Genomic DNA, 19,090 nt, shown 5'->3' on the forward strand with positions numbered 1-19,090 from the left:
GCCTCCACTGTATATTACTGTAATTACTTTATTGTTAATTATTGTGTTAATCTTTTATTGTGCCTAACTTACAAGTTAAACTTTACCATAGGTATGTATGTATGTACAGGAAAAAACATACATATATAAGATTCAGTACTATTGGCAGTTTCAGGCATCCACTGGGGGTCTTGGAACATATTCCCCACAGATATGGAGGGATACTCCAGTGAACATGCTATTAAGAGAAATGAAGGAGAGGAGAAAAAAAGGGATTGGTACAGGCCATTTTAAATAGGGTGGCCGTGGAGGGCCTCATGGAGGCATGTGAGGAAGCATAGGTTAGAGGTAATGGGGGGTCCCTACAGATGTCTGTGGGAGAGCATTCCAAGCTGAGGGAATAGCAAGTTCAAGGCTCTGAGGTGGGAATGTGCCCCGCCCATTGGAGGAGCAGCAGGAAGGCTGATGTGGCTGGAGCAGCAGGAGATGACTCCACAGAATATGCGGGACGAATCTGGGAAGACAGCGGAGCCCAGGCAAGGTTTTTTCAATTTGTTCAACTTTCTCAGTGCAACAGGAAGCAAGGTCGTCAGCTGGGCATGGAGATGGGGAAGGAAACATTGATAAGAGAGGAGAGAGCCTAGAAGTTCTCAGAGAGAGAGAGAGAGAGAGAGAGGGAGCATCTGAGTGAGCAGACAAGGGAAATTGTCCCACTTACAGGAGGCAGACTTGCCAGAGGGCACCAGACATCCGTCTTCATGAATTTTTCAGTGAGACTGGTCAGAGAGCTGCGTATTTGTCCTCAGCTCCACTGAGCTTCATGGGTGCAGATGTACAGTTGATGGAGTAGGATTTAACCAGACCTGAGTGTGGCCAAGTTAGCACCACAAAGTGAGAGAGAGGCACTGGGGATTGGAGCACAGTTGTAAAGGGGTGACTCTAATGATCGTCCAAGGAATTTAAAGCGTGCTGTGGAGAGTATCATGTGGGGAAGTGGAGACAAAAGCTGAATTATAGGTCCTGGTGGGTCCCAGAGATGTCTGAGTTAGGGGAAAAGAAGAAAATGAGCTGGAAAAAAATGGGAGCTGGTCAGAGACAAGGTGGCTTTTAGTTGCGATTGTGAAGAGATGCTACAAGGCCTGTCGAGAGTCACACGGTGCGATGCACCTGCCACTAATACTGTGTGATCCCTGACCTCCTAGTCAGGGACTAGTCCAACTGGATGTTCTGTAAGTTTAAAGTACACAGCAAATTCCTAGGACTTAGTGCCAAAAAGGCTACATCTTTCATGAATAATTTAAAAATATTGGCTACAGGTTAAAATGATAATATTTTCTTTCCTTTTTTTGCTTGTGATTGTTATTTTATTTTTTAAACTTTTATTTAATAAATATAAATTTCAAAAGTACAACTTTTGGATTATAGCAATTTCCCCCCCATAACCACCTTCCCACACACAAACCATCCCATCTCCCATCCCATTCTTCATTAAGATTCATTTTTAATTATCTTTATATACAGAAGATCAACTTAGTATATACTAACTAAAGATTAAAATGATAATATTTTCAATATATTGGCTTAACCTATATTATTAAATTTAATGTCACTTTTTTACTTTTTAAATACATATGTGCATAGCTCATATTCATAGGGTCTTCAAAAAGTTCATGGAAAATGTGTATTATCTTTTAATTACATTTTTCTTGGATTTTTGGAATCCTTCTCATATTTCTATTGGCTAGGGCTGGTTTAAGATAGCATCAGTGGGATAGTGGTTGAGGTGGGTAAAGTCATGAAGGAAAAGACTCAAGGCAAGTGAAAGCAAGGCTCATCTCTGTGGATACCAAAATGACTGAGAATTAACAGCACAGTCGTTCTGGAGTGGAGTGACAGCGAGCTAGAACGGCATGATTCCAGCCGTGAGGATGTTTGAGACTGGGCAGTCGCATGTAGTTTGATGACCTGATGTTGGGGAGTTTTAGGGAGGGGAAGTATTGTCGGGACATGGCAGTTTGGATTCAAAGGGATATTCCACATTCAGAGCTAGTGGTAGGAAGGAAGGGAGGAAAATCCATTTACTGTTACTTGGGAGAGCTTCAGAGGAGCTATGTCCTTAGAGGATATCCAAGTTTGAATAAGACAAAGTGAGAGGGGCCTGTGCTGCAGCACAGCAGGTTAACACCCTGGCCTGAAGCACTGGCATCCCATATGGGCACCAGTTCTAATCCCGGCTACTCCTCTTCTGATCCAGCTCTCTGCTGTGGCCTGGGAATGCAGAAGAAGATGGCTCAAATGCTTGAGCCCCTGTACCCATTTGGGAAGACCCAGAGGAAGCTCCTGACTCCTGGCTTTGGATCGGCTCAACTCTGGCCATTGTGGCCATCTGGGGAGTGAGCCAGTGGATGGAAGAGCTCTCTCTCTGTCTCTACCTCTCTCTGTAACTCTGTCTTTCAAATAAATAAGATAAATCTTTAAAAAAAAAAAAAAAAAGGACAAGGTGAGAATCAGTGGAATGAGGAACATTGGTTGAGAATGGGCTGTGGGCTCCAGAGGACTGGTTTCACTGATGTGGGATGTGGGTGAGCTGGGGATCGGTAGCTTCTTTTGGTCCTGATGGAGGAGACCCAAGGCCTGGCAGTCTGAGAAAGGAAGGCTTTTACTCAGAGTGTACGCCTCCCTGCTTTGGTTTGAGTGCCCCCCAAGGCTCTGTGTATTCACCTTTAACTGGTGTTTTGAGACCTCTTAGAGGGTAGAAACTTAAGTCAACTCAGGGTTAGAGGGGAGGCCTTTGGGTAGTGAGTAGGATTAGATAAGGACATTGGGGTAGAGTCCTCGTGGTTGAATGTGGGTGGCTTTATAAGAAGAAGGATCAGACAAGCACACACACACACACACACGACTCCTGTGTGATGCCCCAGGCCACCTTGGGACCCTGCCAGCAGTAAGGCCATGACTAGATGCAGTCCTTAACTTTGCACCTCCAGAACCATGAGCCAGAATAAATCTTCTTTCTTTATAAAGTAGTCTGCCTCAGACATTTCTTTATCATATCAAAAACCTGGCTAACACATTCCCTCCTCTTCTCATCCATCAAACGCTGAGGTCCATCAAAGCCTATCATTCTCAACATTCTGGACTTCCTACGCAATACTCGATAGGTGGTTTTTTTTTTTTTTTTTTTTTTTTTGACAGGCAGAGTGGACAGTCAGAGAGAGAGAAAGACAGAGAGAAAGGTCTTCCGTTGCCGTTGGTTCACCCTCCAATGGCTGCTGCGGCTGGCGTGCCGCAAGGCGGAGGATTAGCCTAGTGAGCCAAGGCGCCGGCCTGTTTTTTTTTAAAGCCAGTAACAGCTTTAAATCACTATTTGGAGGCAGGGGACTGATCAGTGCAGACCTTCAGTAGAACGCTCTCTTCTCGGCCCTGGACGCAGATATCCCACAGCACACTGTGCACGGTCTTATTCTCAGCATATCCACGCTGAAATCCCAGTCTTACTCTCAGGCCTGTCCCTCTGAGTGGAGAGCACCACACCCCATAGAGGTCACACCAGAAGCTGGGCCCGGGGTGCCTCCTTTTCCCTTCCTCCCCACATGCAGCTCATCGCCAGATCCTCTGATGGAACATTTCAAATCCCGAAAAGCTCTCTAATCCATCTACCCACTTCTGTCCCCCGCCACAAACCTTCCCTTTATACCACCCGCCCTACCAAAGCCTGTGAATTGGTCTATCTACATCTGAACTGGCCCTTCCTGTTATTGTCCACACCGCCCCTAGTGTGGTATTTTCAAAGTTCCCAGCTCTTTTCATGCTGTTGTCTTAAAGTGAAAACTTTGCAGTGGCTCCCCATTATTCTCAGGATAAAGTCGGAACCCTTTACCATGCTGTGCAGTCTCCACACACCCTGGCCTGGCCTTTCTCACCCTGTGCTTGCACCTCACTCTCAGACACCCGCACCGGGCCTGCCTTCCCTGGACACTGCCCACAGCTGTCACAGGCATGCCTTCCCCTCCCACCTGGCCTGGTTGCTCCTGCTTATCTTTCAGATCTCGGCTTGGAAGGTCCTTCCTTGTGCCCACCAGCCGGGTCACACCCTCCAGTGACATAGGTGTACTCTGTCAGGGGGCCGGGGAAAGAGCAGCTACAGTTTACATTGGTTGCTATTTGGTGGCTGTGTCTCTCCACTAGTCAATCCTTCAAGGGTGTGGACACTTGTGGAGGGCTGGGATCATGTCTTTAATATTGGATTCCCAGTGCCTGGTAGGTGTGCAGTGAATGAGCGATTTGACGTTTCATAAAGGCCCATAAACGTTACTAGTACAGTGCCTGCCTCGATCTGCTGTGAGAATTGAGTGGTTCTGGAATGCGACGTCAGCCAGCACTTGTATGTGAACTGTGGCCGTATGCCAGGCGCAGGGTTGAGCCGTGGCCTGGCATCCTCTGGTAACGACTCACATGTGGGTACAAAGGCCTGTGCACTGGCTTGCTCTGCTGCTCTTGGAGCCCCCTTTCCCTTCCTGAGACAATGCTCACACCTCGGGGTGGTGTGGCCAGGTAAACAACAAACCGAGTGGGGGAAGGGCAGCTTAAGGAGTGAGCGCTGAGGGTTTCCTCCGGAGCACCACTTCCTGGGTCAGATCCTATCCCCTCGTGGGTGTCTCCACATGAAGCCCCGATTTTAGAGAGAGCGGAGGCCGGGGGCAACAGGGAAGACATTCTGTGTGTTGCATCCGAGGCAAGACAGGTGATGAATCTGTATTCAACCCCGCTCCCCTGAGCATTCACTCCCACTAGTGACGGAGTCCGCAGTTTCTGTGGCAAACCCTCCGGACTGCAGCCGGGCTCTCTGATTTTGGCTTCCTCTGGGCACAGGGCTAGGGAAGCAGCAGATGCTCCTCTAGCGGCGGCCATGGTGCCAGCAACCTGCCTGCGCTGCTGTTGGAGCCCTGGGTCTCTTCCTGTCTGCCCTCCTCAGCTCCCTCGGTTGCTGACTCTTCGCCATCTGACCATCTGCCTTGCTCTGCCTCCCGCAACCAACACATTTCCGGCTTGCTGACGCTTGCTGTGCCTTTGGGTGCCCATCTGGCCCAGCCCTTGGGATGGATGGACCTCTGCTCCTTAGATGCCCTGTGCACATTTAGCACCCCTCGTTCTCAAATCCTCAACACTGCTTTAGACCTGGTGGGATAACAATGAGGGTGACTTTGTTAGAAGGTCACCTAGACAGTGTAGTGTAACCACATCAAGGAGGCACTATTGTGTGTGTGTGGGGGGTATTAGAAAGTTTCTTTCTACTATTGACACTTGTTTTATTCTACTAAAAGGTATCCACTTAAATGTTCTCCCCGTAGGTGGAGAGTTCCTGCAAGAAAGCTGGGTTTATTTATCATCATTTTCAGGGTGCTAAGAATACAGAAGTTATTTGGTAAAAACTGCACTGGGGGAATGGAAGGGAAGGTGCATCAAGGATGATGCTCTGGTTTCAGCTTCCTGGGCGAACCCTGCAAGAAAGAGGAACAGGGAGGCACGAGTGGTCGTTGGTTCTGCTTTTTCTTGGTGGGGTGGCCCCTGGGCAGAGCAGGAAGCTACTCCTACTTGGCCTTAGCCACAAAGATCTCTGGGTCTTGCTTAGTGCTTCAGCCTCACCGCATCGCGGTTCCCACCCAGCACCATCCTCGTGTCTGCAGTCCTATCTGGCAGGGACTCTTCTGTACCAACAGGCAAACGCCAATGGGACTAGGAGGGCAGTGAATTTGGGAGCAAGCAGGAAACAGCAGGCCAGTGCACACAGCACTCAGGGCAAGGAAAGCACTCGGAGCTAAGGAAAAAGACGGGATGGTTCTCTTCTTTCTTGTTTTAGATAGATGATGAGGTTAAGGCATGTTCACAGGGGAAATACAGCAGTCTAAAAGCCTTCTGTGTCCCCATGTTACTCCCTAGTGCTAACTGCTATTAACAGTTCTTGAGGGGTAGGTGTTTGGCCTGGTGGTTAAGGTGTGGCTTGGGGGGCCTGCACTGTGGCCTAGCAAGTTAAGCTGCTGGCTGCAACGCCTGCGACTGGAGCAGCAGGAAAGCAGTGGAAGTTGGCCCAAGATACCACCCCCATGGAGACTGAGATAGAGCTCCTGGCTCCAGGCTTTGGCCTGACCCAGGCCCGGCCATTACAGCCATCTGGGGGGTGAACCAGCGGATGGAAGATCTCTCTCTCTCTCTCTCTCTCTCTCTGCTTCTCTGTCACTGTGCTTTTCAAATAAAATAAATATTAAATAAAAATCATGTGGCTTGGGACACTGGGACACTTGCTTCCAAACCTGAGTGCTTGTGCTTGTTTGAGCTGACTTTGCTCTTGATTCCAGCTTCCTGCCAGTGTGCACCCTGGAAGGCGGGGTGGTGTTCAAGTAGTTGGGTTCCTGCCACCCCCCATGGGAGGCCTGGATTGAGTTCCCAGCTCCCTGCTTTGGTCCCTATGGCAAGGGCTGTTGGTGGCATCTGGGGGGCAGTGGACCAGAGGATGGGAACTCTGTCTCTGCCTCTTAAATAAAAATTTTAAAATATTCTTGAGAAACCTCTTAGAAATTTACTTTTATACAAACACATGTGTGTAGTGCTGTGCTTCATACAGCACTTTGGTCAGTGACAGATGGCATATACGCAGTACATACCATATAGCCTAGCTATATGTCCCTAAGCTATATGTCCCTAAGGATCAGTTCTCAGAACACATCTCCACATTAAACAATGCATAACCGTGTAGCATACAACTCACAGACACAGAATGTGTGTATTAATATGCATGCAGATGGATAGGTAGAATTTGATAGTGCCATGGGATAAAATGATGAAGAGACAAAAAAGAAAATGGAGATCCAAGGATGTACAGTGGGGAGTGGGGTTGGGAACAGATTTTGGGCTCTTGAAGGGCCAGGCTGTGGTACCTAAAGAAAAGAAGTAACACAATGTAAGGATGTGTGGAGGGGCAGGGATATCTGAAAATAACAAAAATACGGTGTTACAAAAATTCTTGCAATGTAGGAGGTGGAAAATCCAACATCTAGGTGGCTTTGGTTTCCCTGACTAAAATACAGGATAACGTCCTATAGTGCTCGTAGGTTTGTAAGAGTAAATGTAGGTTAACATACTTAAAGTGCTTAGCCTTGTGCCTAAAACAAGCTACCAAGCTCTACATAAGTGTGCGCTAGTCTCACGGTGGATGTTCTTGTTCGGCCAGTGCTGATTTTGGTGTTGTTGGAGCGCTCAGCCCCGTGCCTGGCACATATTGGCTTCTGCCCACCTGCAACCACATACGGAAAGAACCACCTGATAGCATTCTGCTTACATCTTGGACTTCATGTTTGTAAACTCCTCTGTTGCTTCCTTTTTCTTGTTTAAGTGTTAGAAACTTCTTACTTACATTGTGTGCCCTCGAAGAAAGCTTTCCTGTACCTGGTAGACAGAGCTAGGCAGAGTTGCTTTAGGTAGCAAAGACCAGCCCTCATTTTCTTACTTTCTCTCTCTGGCCATGTCCCAAGCTGCTGAACACACTTTCGGCAGCGACAGCTACTATTTTCTGCATTTACACCTGCTACCTGAGGATATCAATTAGAACTGCTTGTCTAACAAAAGCACTTAAGAATCTCAGTGCTGCTCCTGTCGCTGTCTGTGTTTTAACAGCATTGACTCGGCAGCTGCATCTGAGATATCCCAGGCCAGTGATTCTAGCCTCTGGGATACTCTGGGCCCCATTTCTCCTTTCATTTGGAGTGGCCAGCTTAGCACTCTTAGCTTAATATTCTGTGTCTCCAATGCTCTTGGTTGTCAGTAAAACTAAGCCTGCCTACGTACTCTTCCCTTCTGGACGTATAAGTAGGCTCAGCTGTCTAGCAGTTACACATACTCTATTTGCACAAGCATATTCCTTCAGGAGACACTGCGAGGGCAGAGGACTTTTTCTCCTGCAAAGTTATCTAGAAACTATCTTAAGTTTTGTCTCCAACCAGGCATATTTTCAAGAACTGGTGATGAGACTTGGGCTCTGTAAAACCCAAGACTCAATCAGGAAATCCAACCTCAAATTTCTAATAGCCCTTCACAGGGACTGGCGGAGGACGGGCTTGTGCATGTCGGAGAGCTGGGTGCCTGTGCAGTTCCTGACATACATGGCCACACATGCTTGTGCCTGTGAGACACCTGTGACGAGACGGTAAGATGCCAGAGCAAAGAAAAACAAAGACAGCAATGAACACGTAGTCTTAATTATGATCACGGACTTCATAAGGCTGCAGGAAGAAGACAGTGTTGCACATACCCAGAAGGGGACACATGAGGGAAACTCCTCAGTTTAAATGTGACAGAATTTCCATTCTGGGCAGAACTGAGTCGTGGATGCTAATAATACTGAGGGGCTGGCACTATGGTGTAGTAGGTTAAGCCTCTGTCTGTGATGCCAGCATCCCACATGGGTGCTGGTTCAAGTCTCGCTGCTCCTCTTCCGATCCAGCTCCCTGCTGATGGCCTAGGAAAGCAGCAGAAGATGGCCCAAGTGCTTGGGCCTTTGAAATTTCGTGGGGAAGCTGGAAGAAGCTCCAGGCTCTTGGCTTCAGAATCAGCCCAGTTCTGGCCGTTACGGCCATTTAGGGAGTGAACCAAGATGGAAGACCTCTCTCTCTGTTACCCCCTCTCACTGTAACTCTGCCTCTCAAATAAAGTCTTTAAAAAAATAATAACACTGAGGATTATATAGCACTTCCAGACATGGCATTTCATTTACTTCTGTAGAGTGCAGTAAGCGGGGTGGATGAAACACCCTGGCTCTTTCACAAGTCAAGGGGAAGTGGGAAGAGGCCGTAGGGCCTGGGCGTCAGGCTGGGTTCTGTTCTCTGGCCCCAGCATTGCTCCACCTGACAGCAGGTGCTGGAGGAAGCCAGCTGCTCCGTGGGTGTGACCGGGGCCCACCCCATTCAGCGTGCAGCCTCCACTTCCCCAACATGAAGTAAGGACTGAGTCTGGATGCTCTCAAAAGCATCTCCTGGCCGGCACCGTGGCTTAACAGGCTAATCCTCCGCCTTGCGGCGCCGGCACACCGGGTTCTAGTCCCGGTTGGGGCACCGGATTCTATCCTGGTTGCTCCCCTTCCAGGCCAGCTCTCTGCTGTGGCCCGGGAAGGCAGTGGAGGATGGCCCAAGTCCTTGGGCCCTACACCTGCATGGGAGACCAGGAGAAGCACCTGGCTCCTGGCTTCGGATCAGCGCGATGAGCTGACCGCAGCGGCCATTGGAGGGTGAACCAACGGCAAAAAGGAAGACCTTTCTTTCTGTCTCTCTCTCTCACTATCCACTCTGCCTGTCAAAAAAAAAAAAAAAAAAGCATCTCCCAGATGCTCCTTGGCAGCGGGGTTCAGTCGGTTTGGAGGGCCAGGGCGGAGACACTGTCAAAAAGAGGTCTGTTTCAGATGTCACTCAAGGCTGACGAATGAGAGAACGGAGAGCCTGGGTGGATACTGGACTAGAGGGTAAAGGCCACGACTCCATAGCTTTGCGAGCCTGGAGTTCAGCCACTGGGTAAGTTTCCGTGCGCAATTAAAAAATAAAAAGTGGCACTTAGGTCTGGTCTCCTTGGCGTAGCCTGGGGCTGAGCAACCCGGTCGGACGAGTGGGGGCTCTACCGAGCTGTGTCGCTCGGGAGGCTCCCGGACGCGTGGGTCGCGGCGGGGTCTCAACTGTGGCAGGCTGGTCGCTCGCGTCCACGTCCGCCTCCCCGGGTCCTACTAGGTCCTCCGGCTGCCCTGGCCAGGGCTGAGCCCTCCCACCTACCTCCCTCGGGCCCGCTGGTGAGTTTCCCTGGCGCAACTGATCCGCAGCCGGGGGCGCCAGTGATGCAAATTCCTAGAAGCCTGTAGAGGCTGCCTGGGGTTGGAAGTTACGATACCCCTAGGTCGCAGGAGGTTCAGGCTCACACAGCTTCCGATCGCCGAAGGGCCTGCCCGGAGGGCGCGGGAGGGAGAACGGCCCTGGTCCTGGTCCTGCAGCCAGCGCTGGCCGGTGGGGACTCGGGGCGCGGTGCTGCCGACGGCGTGGGGAGGTGCAGCCGTGAGGGTGGCGGGGCCGCAGGTGACGGCAGGCCCCAGAGGAGGCGGCTGGGCCAGGGCGGAGGCGCAAGGGGGCTGCTCGCTCCGGTGCCTCGGGGGACCCGTTCGACCTCCGCCGGCTCAGCCCGGAGTGGGCCGGTGAGTCAGATCTCCGGCACCCGCTGACGGGCGCGGAGTTGGTTGGGGGGGGGGGGGCAGGTCAGGAAATGACATCAGAGGCCTGTGCTCAGGGAGGGGTGGTCTGCGACCGGCCAGGGCTGCGAGCACGGCCGGGAGTGAGGCGGGGGCGGGCGGACCTTAGCGGAGCCCTCGGCCCGGGGCAGGATCAGGGCCCCTTCCTGGGGGAGTTTCCTGCCGCGCCCGCCCTCTCCGGCTCTCCCCGCCCCCTCTCCGGGCCGCTCCTTGTATGGTCGCGGCGCCGCTCTCTCCCCGCCCCCTGCCGCCCTCCCTCCTCTTCCCTGCGTCCTCCCCCGCCTGGCTGGAGGCTGCTCGGGACCGGGACGCACAGTCCGCAGACCCGGCGCCGAGGCGGCCACTGGAGACGCGGCGCGCACGCTCCCGCCCGCGGTGAGCGCGGGGCGCGGGGCTCCGGGAGGCGGCGGGTGGGGGTCGTCGGGAGGCGCTCGGGCCTCCGGGGGAGTCTCCTGCCCAGCCCAGCGCAGTTCGGCGCCGCGTAACCTGGAGACCCACCCCCAGCAGCCCGGCCAGGCCATGGCGGCCCCCCGCCCGCCTCCCGCGATCTCCGTCTCGGTCTCGGCTCCGGCGTTTTACGCCCCGCAGAAGAAGTTCGGCCCGGTGGTGGCCCCGAAGCCCAAGGTGAATCCTTTCCGGCCCGGGGACGGCGAGCCTCCAGCGGCAGCCGGGGCCCAGCGCGCACAGATGGGCCGGGTGGGCGAGATCCCCCCACCGCCCCCGGAAGGTATGCGGCAGGCCTGGGGGGCTGGACCTCGCGGGCGGAGGGGTGGGGGCAGTGGGTTTGGGCCAGGGCCGGGGGGGGGGGGCTGCAAAGGTGGCTGCGGAGGGGGCTGGGTGCAGCCACCCTGTCCCGAGCAGATGCTCTTACCTCATCGTGGACCTCATGGCGGGGAGCCAGGGCTCCTGGGATCGTTCCAAGTCCCCGCCTGGGGGTGGGAGGCGGGAATGTGGGCCACGAATCTTCCCCTGTGGGTCCGTTTTCCCAAGTGTAACGGGAGCCGCACCACTCCTCGGCCGTGCCCTCCCCACCTCCGGCCTTTCCTGACCTGTGCCCCCCTGGGCGCCCTGCACCCCCTCTTTCCCTTCCCGCACACTCCAGGACCCCCGAGGGAGTTCTCGGGTTAGGGTTAGAGTCAGAGCTGTGGACGGAGGGCAGCTTGGGGCCGCTGCCGATGGCCACTTCTCTCCCTGCCCTAGACTTTCCCTTACCCCCGCCTCCCCCACCTGGGGATGGCGACGACGCGGAGGGTGCGCTGGGAGCTGCCTTCCCCCCGCCGCCTCCCCCGATCGAGGAACCGTTCCCCCCTGCACCTTCCGAGGAGGACATCTTTCCTTCTCCACCGCCCCCGCTGGAGGATGAGGGCGCGCCCGAGGCCCCCATGCCGCCCCCGCCGCAGGTATGGAGGCCTGGGGAGGGGTCAGTGCACTGGGCCGCCTCAAGGAAAGGAGAGAAGGGGGCCTGCTGTGACCTGCCCCTGTACCTCTGCCCTGTTGCGGGAGGGGTGGCGTGGGAATGGAAGCCGGGATGGGTGCTCTGACCCCTGATCCTGTAGCCCAGGGAGAAGGTGAGCAGCATTGACCTGGAGATCGACTCTCTGTCCTCACTGCTGGATGACATGACCAAGAATGATCCCTTCAAAGCCCGGGTAAGGGCCTGGGGAGTAGGGACCCTGAGTCCCAGGGAGGGGAGACTGCACATGAAGTGTGGAGGGCAGCCCCCGCCTCTCACTTGCTTCTCTCCCTCTGCCTCTCTTGCAGGTGTCATCTGGATATGTACCCCCACCAGTTGCCACTCCATTCATTCCCAAGTCCAGTACTAAGCCTGCGACCGGGGGCACAGCACCCTTGCCCCCCTGGAAGGCACCTCCTAGCTCCCAGCCCGTGTCCCAGCCTCAGAGCCAAGCGCTGTTCCATGTGCAGCCCCAGGCTCAGACCCAGGCCCAGCCCCAGGCCAAGCCTCAGGTCCAGCTCCATGTGCAGCCTCAGCCCCAGGCTCATTCCCAGCCTGTGTCCTCGGCCAACACGCAGTCCCGAGGTCCCCCAGCTCCACCTCCAGCACCAGCCCCTAAGTTTTCTCCAGTGGCTCCCAAGTTTACTCCCGTGGCTTCCAAGTTCAGCCCTGGCGCCCCCGGTGGCCCCGGGTCACAGCCCAGTCAAAAGCTGGGGCCCCCGGAAGCTGCTGCTTCCACTGGCATGGGTTCCCCTCAGCGCCCCAGCTTCACCTATGCTCAGCAGAAAGAGAAGCCCCGAGTGCAGGAGAAGCAGCACCCAGTGCCCCCACCTGCGCAGAAGCAAAACCAGGTGAGGGGCAAGATAGGTCAGGGCTGAGACCAGGGAGCTGGGGGAGGGGCTGAGTCAAGACCCAGGGAATCACTGTGAAGGTGACTTGGGAGAGATGGGGCATCAGTGTGGTGGGTTGGTCGGTCAGACAGTGGTGAGGGCGTTTCTGCAGGGGCTGGCTGGGGCGTGGCTCCAGATTTGGAATTAGAGGATTTGGTGCACATTCTCTTGTGCTTCTGCCCTGGGAGGTTAAAGGGGAGGATGACATCACCGGTCCAATGTTGGTTTTTCCCCATTCCTGGGCCTTAAGTTAATCTTGCAGCTCCTCTGGTCCTTTCACTGCCTGAGGGCCCATCTGGAGATAAGAGCCACAGCCCCAGTAAACAAAGACTGAGCCAACATCAGCTGGGTGCCAGGCACTGTGTTCTGTGCTCTGGAGTCTGGGACACAGGAGCGAAGTGATCTCCCAGAGAGGTTTGGCCTCCGGGTGTCAGATGGGGCCGGGATAGAATCCCCAGCTCCACATCTCATCTGCTGTTTGGGCCTCGGCAAGTTAGGTGAACTCCGAGCCCCAGTTTCCCCCTTTAAAAATTAACACTACCCCATATAGTGGTTGTGAAGAGTAATTGGATGAATGCTTGCAAAGTGCTGGGTTCTGTATTACATAAATGCCCTACATGGAAAAGCACAAGGCAAAGCGTGCCCTGCAGTTCAGATGAGATCTTGTGAGTTGAAGCGACCCTGAGGGACCTCTAATCCAACCATCCAGAGAGTCGTCTGCTAGCATCCATGTCTGAGGATACTCAGGTACTGTACAGCAAGAAATGCCAGGTGCCAGTGAGGTTTGCGGAATGCACAAGTTACAGGAACTCGGAACAGGGAGCCAGCATGGGGCTGGCAAGTTAGGAAAGCCCTCCTGGGCTGGTGTGCCTTGGAGGGCCGGCAGGACTTAAGAATCCGAGAGGAGAGGGAATGGCATTTGATGGGAACGGCATGAGCAGAATGCAAGGCACAGCTACACAGGGGTGTTTGGAAAGCAGAAAGCAGGAGGTTCCTGTGGGAAAGTTCGTGAGCTATACTTAGAGACTAGGTGGGGGCTATGGGGAGTAGGAAATGGAGTAGGCACACCCGGGGAGCTGGTGAGCACTGCGGGGTCAGTGCTTTGGGGTTGGTGTGTGGCTGGGTCTCCAGGGCTGGTGAGGCCAGTGCTTTTGGGAGCTTTCTGGAAAGTTCCTAGCAGAGACGTGTGGTAGAGGCAAGGAGGTAATGATGTGTGTGAGTTCACTCCCAGGCAGCAGTAACATTCGTCTCAATGGAAAATAAGACCCATGTTTAGCACTGTTAAAAAGGAAGAGCCCATGGGATGCAGCAACTGATAAGCGGTTGGAGGGGGAAGGGAAGAGAAAAAAATGCCAGAGTGGGTGTGTGTCAGGAATGATAGCACTGCTGACAAAATAGGTAAGTCCAGAAGCGGAAGTGGTTTGGACAGGAAGAAGAGGGGTCAGCTGTCAGCATGTTGAGCAATGGGTTCCAGAAAGCCTGCCTTCCAGCTGGTGCTGTCATTCAGTTAGCCACGTAGACCCAGGGTTCGGGAGGAGGCCCACAACTGGAGATGAGGTGCATATGGCAATCGTGTGCAGTCACACTGCAGTCGGGGTGGACCAGGGGAACTGAGGGCCTGGGATGGAACCCTGGGTTGGCTGATGGTGGTGGGGTAGGGGATAAGTTGAGCCAGCAGAGAGGGTGGGGGAAGGGCTTGAGGAGGAGTACCCCGTGTCGGAATGGAATCCTGGAGAAGAGAGTGATGACTGGGGGCCCCATAGCCAGGGGCTCGAGGAGTAGGGACTCTCCAATAGGCCAGAGATTAGTCTGTTAGGACATGGCAGATGGCCTTGGGGTGGCCCATTTGTGCCCTGTGGAGGGGACAGGATGTAAGGAGGTGGTGGTGTAGCCGGCTCTCAATGGTTGGTGGAGAAAGGGACTAAGGTCAGAACTGCATGTGTGAATGTGCGTATGTGTGTGTGTGGTTTTCGCTGGGGAGAAGAGCTCAGGGATGTGGGTAGACCAGGAGGAAGGGCCAGTGAGGAGCAGACAGTGATGACTTTCAAGATGGGGTTCGGTCACCCCCACCCCCAGACATCCCCAGAGAGCGGGGGTCTCCCCAGGGTTACTGTGCAGAGGAAGCACAAGGAGACAGCGTCAACTGTCTGGTTTCTGGCTTCTCAGGAATGTGGGAGATGAGGTCATCGGTGGGTGCAAGGGGTGAGGCTCTGGGGGACTTGGGGAGGTGGAAAGGGTTTGGAACAGCTGCTGTGGGGAAGGCAGCTGGGAGTGATGGAGCCAAATACCAGACAGGCAAGCCGAGGCTGCAGGGGCACGTGGAGGGCGCTGCAGTGTTTGGTGGACTCTCACTGCAGTGTGCACTCTCCACCTACTTTCTGCAGCTTGGAGGCAGAAACAGGAAGCGGGCGGTGGTGTGACCTGGGGTTAGAGATTGGGCCAGTTAGCTGAGGGTGACAGTGAGAGCCCTGTAGAAACAGCTGGTCACAGAGCCCGGCTCGGGGGCTTGATGGACAAGGCGCATGGGCTGGGTGCTGACTGAGAGGAGCTAAAGCCTTTTGCACAGGGTCACTTTGTAGGCGTGACTGATGAAAGGGAGAGGCAGGTGGTGGTTACAGTGAGTCTTGGAGGCAAACAGGCAATGTCAGGTCTGAGCTGTGCTGTGGAGGATGGGCCACTATGGTGGAAGGAAGTTTCCAGCCTTGGAGTTGCGGAGCTAGAGGTCTAAGGCAATGACATTGACGCTGGCAGGCAGAGGATGCAGACACTCCGGGGGACGGGATGTAGAACAGAAGTTCATCCTTCCAAAGACTGGAGCAGGCATTTGCACTAGAAAGCCAGGGCTGGCTCAGTACCCTTGCTCTGTCCCCAAGACACTAGGAAGGGGAGATGGGAACAGGAACAAAGCAAAGCTTGCATTTCAGGGACATGTGTCAGTGAGGAGAGAACAGAATCCTAGGAGAAGACTGCTAAGATCTGGGGGAGTGCAGTGTGGCTGTGACGTAGGGCTGGGTACAGACAGGGCTGTGGGGAGAGGGGCTGTGGGCAGAGGTGGCAGGGAGGCTTTGCGGATTGTGGGTGTTGCAGGAATGAAGGCATTAGCAGGTGAACACTCAGGTGACAGGGGCCGCAATCCTTGGTAGACTTACCCAGAAAGCAAGAAGAGCAGCCCAGTGTTCCTGTGGGAATGTCTCATGGAAACGTGGGTCAGGTCAGATTCTTAGGGTACCAGCAGTGCCTGTCCTCAACTCCTTCACCACCCCTGGTCTCCAGGGGTGGGTTGGCCTCCTGGGGAGGGAGTGGGGTCAGTGCTGTACGTGGGGAGCTGGGGCTGAGGGCTAGGTTCCTGCAGATAGCTCTGGGGGTTTAACCTGTGCTTCCCGCCTGTGTTGTATCCTCACGCTGACAGGGGCTGCTCAGCAGCAGGCAGGCCGGGTAGGTGTGTGTGCGCGCGCACGTGTGTGCACGCCCTCGCGTGGCCCTCCGTGCGGGCCCCTGTCCGAGCATGCTCTGTGGAGTTGGTGCGTGGCTCTGGCGTGTCTGGTGCTTCAGTGATTTGAGCTGCTGTGTGTGTGGCCTCCGTCCGCTCAGTTGTCCTGGCCTGTCTGTGACTGCCCTGGGAGGGGGTTGGGTGGAGCCGGTGATGTGGCACCACAGGAGGTCCAGGCTAAGGCCACCCCATCCCTTCTGCTACCTGTTTGATGCTGGGGTTGGGGTGGGCAGGGAGGGGAAGGAGGAGCTTTAAGGGTCGAACCTGAGCCTCTGGGAAATGAACGGGGCTCTAGGTCCTCACAGGAAGAAGTGGGGCTCAGCTGGCCTGGGAGGGTCCTGGGAAGGGGAGACCCTACAGAGTGTAAAGAAGGTGCTGGGGTTTCAGGTACGCTCCCCTGGGGCCCCGGGACCGCTGACTCTGAAGGAGGTGGAGGAGCTGGAGCAGCTGACCCAGCAGCTGATGCAGGACATGGAGCACCCTCAGAGGCAGAACGTGGCTGCCAGCGGTGAGCCCTGCTCCCCGTGGGGACCGACACCGCCCCCTCCATTGTGGTGTGGGCTCCACTCGCTGCCTGAGCCAGCTGAGGCCTCGCAGCCTCTCCCTCCTGCTCATGGCTGTCCTCTGTGGCCTTCCAGAGACATGTGGCCGCTGCAGTCAGCCCCTGGCCCGCGCGCAGCCCGCAGTCCGTGCACTGGGGCAGCTGTTCCACATCAGCTGCTTCACCTGCCACCAGTGCGAGCAGCAGCTCCAGGGACAGCAGTTCTACAGCCTGGAGGGCTCGCCCTACTGCGAGGGCTGCTACACGGTGAGCTGGGGTTGGGGCTGAGGGTGGGCCTTGGAAACGGGTCCCTTGGGTGCCAGTTCCCTGCCAACCTGCTCCCGCCACCTCCTCAGGACACCCTGGAGAAGTGCAACACGTGTGGGCAGCCCATCACTGACCGCATGCTGAGGGCCACGGGCAAAGCCTACCACCCGCAGTGCTTCACCTGTGTGGTCTGCGCCTGCCCGCTGGAGGGCACCTCCTTCATCGTGGACCAGGCCAACCAACCCCACTGCGTGCCTGACTACCACAAGTGAGGACCACCCCAGCTCTCCTCTGGGCTCTAGCCAGGCCGTCACCTTGGTCTTGTGTTCCGGCGCCTGGTCCTGTCACTAGATGCAGGGAGCGGCTCATCTGGATTTAGCAGTGCAGTGGTGCTGGGCCTGGGTGCGAGTCCTGGGGCTGGCTGCTCGCACCCTAGCCTTTGACTCGCTGAGGCTTGTGTGTGTGTGTGTGGTGCTCGGCAGTGTGTGTACTGGGGTAATTTTATTTCACACACAGTCTGGGCTTTTGAACTTCTGTTGGCGATCGGCTGTTTGCCATGCTGCTTTCTGCCCTAGAAAGGGTGTTTACAAGGTGGATACTTTTCAGGCCAGCCAGCAAAATCCCATTATGTAGCTGCAGACTCTGACTCCCAGCTTGGACCCTGCGTCTGGGGGGGGAGGCTCAGCTCCAGGATTCCACCCTGGTTGGCCAGTACTCCACGTCCCTCTGCACTGCACATCTGTTGGGGTTGAGGTGCAGGGCATTGAGGGTAGTGGGCTGGGCGTGGGTGGGGAGTGGGAGGAGCATCTCCTGTATGCTCCCTGCAGGAGCTGTGGTATGGATGGGGTGCTGGGGGCTTGGGAGCTAGCGGGAGAGGTATGTGCACCTGGGACTTGGGGAGGGCACAGAGAGGCGGGAGGTTGTCCTTGATGAGGGCTGGTTGTGCCTGTTTTGTCATGGGCCTTTTGGGTGAGGGTGTGGAACAGAGAGGGCTGCCTTGTTACACAATTTCCATCGCAATACCCTGGGCCCTCACTGGGGGAGGATGGGATCTGGGGGCACCTTGCCCCCAGTGACCCTGCCTGTGGGGCCCTGTTTTCTGCTCCTCCCAGGCAGTATGCCCCCAGGTGCTCTGTCTGCGGGGATCCCATCATGCCGGAGCCTGGCCGTGACGAGACGGTGCGGGTGGTCGCTCTGGACAAGAACTTCCACATGAAGTGTTACAAGTGCGAGGTCAGCTCCTCAGTGCAGGGGGACGGGAGGGGGCGAAGTGCGGTGTTCTACTGTGGCAGGCAGCGGATGGGGGAAGTCTGTGAGGTCAGCATGGGTTGAGACAGGCTGGGGGAGGCCCCGTGGCTTCCCTGGGGGGAGGGGTGTGGGCACGTTGGAGGCAGCCCTGCCTGCTACCCATCCTTTGTAGGAGAAGCCTGGCAGCCTAGTGTAAGTGGCGTGGGCGTGGGGAGGTGGTGTGGTTGGTAAGATGTGGATGTCCAGCTGTGAGCCCTGAAGCATTTGTTCTACCTAATTGAAAGACGGTACAGTGGGTGGAGCGGGGTGGGGAGGGGCCCTTCAGCCAGTGCCTTTTCGTCTGTCCTCCGCAGGACTGTGGGAAGCCCCTGTCGATTGAGGCGGACGACAACGGCTGCTTCCCCTTGGATGGCCACGTGCTTTGCCGCAAGTGCCACACTGCCAGAGCCCAGACCTGAGTGCGGCCGGGCCTGCCTCCAGACTGCACGTCCATTCCCGTCGTGGACCACCCACACTGAGACCAGTCAGCCTCGCCCACCTGTTACTGTTTTGATGTCTTGCCCTCTTCCATTCCAAACCCTGCCCCAGTCTCCCAAGTGCCCTGCCCCAGGGCGCCAGCACGGCCTACGGATGGTGAGCCCTGCCCTGGGTTCCAGCCCTCACCCGTCCTGCAGGGATCGCCCGCCCACCGTCCCCCAGGTACCCACCTTGGGGGGCCACCAGTTTAGTGCTGCTGCTTTCACTGCTGCACCGACGCCCTTGGCTGGCCCTGAGCAGCCTCTGTACTCTGCTTGCTGAGGCCGGGAGAGGTCCTGACTCTCTGGGAGCCTGGGCTGAGTGGCCTGGAAGTTCCCACCCTCCCCTGTGCTGCCAGGTTGTGGCTACAGCTACAAATAAAAACCCCTTATTTTCCAGAATTCTCAGGAGTCGACTCTTTTCGAGGGAA

General features: G+C 55.5%; 1 protein-coding gene across 2 annotated transcripts; it reads left to right on the top strand.

Annotated features, from left to right (window-relative positions):
- Nucleotides 1-9,519: 9,519 nt before the first annotated feature.
- On the top strand, nucleotides 9,520-19,090 carry ZYX (zyxin). Of its 2 annotated transcripts, XM_062189427.1 has the most exons (10): nucleotides 9,520-9,536; nucleotides 10,763-10,982; nucleotides 11,456-11,655; nucleotides 11,812-11,904; nucleotides 12,017-12,559; nucleotides 16,476-16,596; nucleotides 16,727-16,896; nucleotides 16,986-17,164; nucleotides 18,009-18,129; nucleotides 18,498-19,090. In XM_062189427.1, the coding sequence occupies exons 2-10, from the start codon at nucleotides 10,775-10,777 to the stop codon at nucleotides 18,600-18,602; spliced, it is 1,740 nt and encodes a 579-aa protein (XP_062045411.1). In that variant the 5' UTR covers nucleotides 9,520-9,536; nucleotides 10,763-10,774; the 3' UTR covers nucleotides 18,603-19,090. The 2 variants fall into 2 exon arrangements, with proteins under 2 accessions (XP_062045411.1, XP_062045362.1); XM_062189378.1 differs by lacking the exon at nucleotides 9,520-9,536 and having other exon boundaries at nucleotides 10,760-10,982.

The sequence above is a fragment of the Lepus europaeus genome, chromosome 1 (genome assembly GCF_033115175.1).
Source record: "Lepus europaeus isolate LE1 chromosome 1, mLepTim1.pri, whole genome shotgun sequence".
Taxonomy (NCBI): Eukaryota; Metazoa; Chordata; class Mammalia; order Lagomorpha; family Leporidae; genus Lepus; species Lepus europaeus.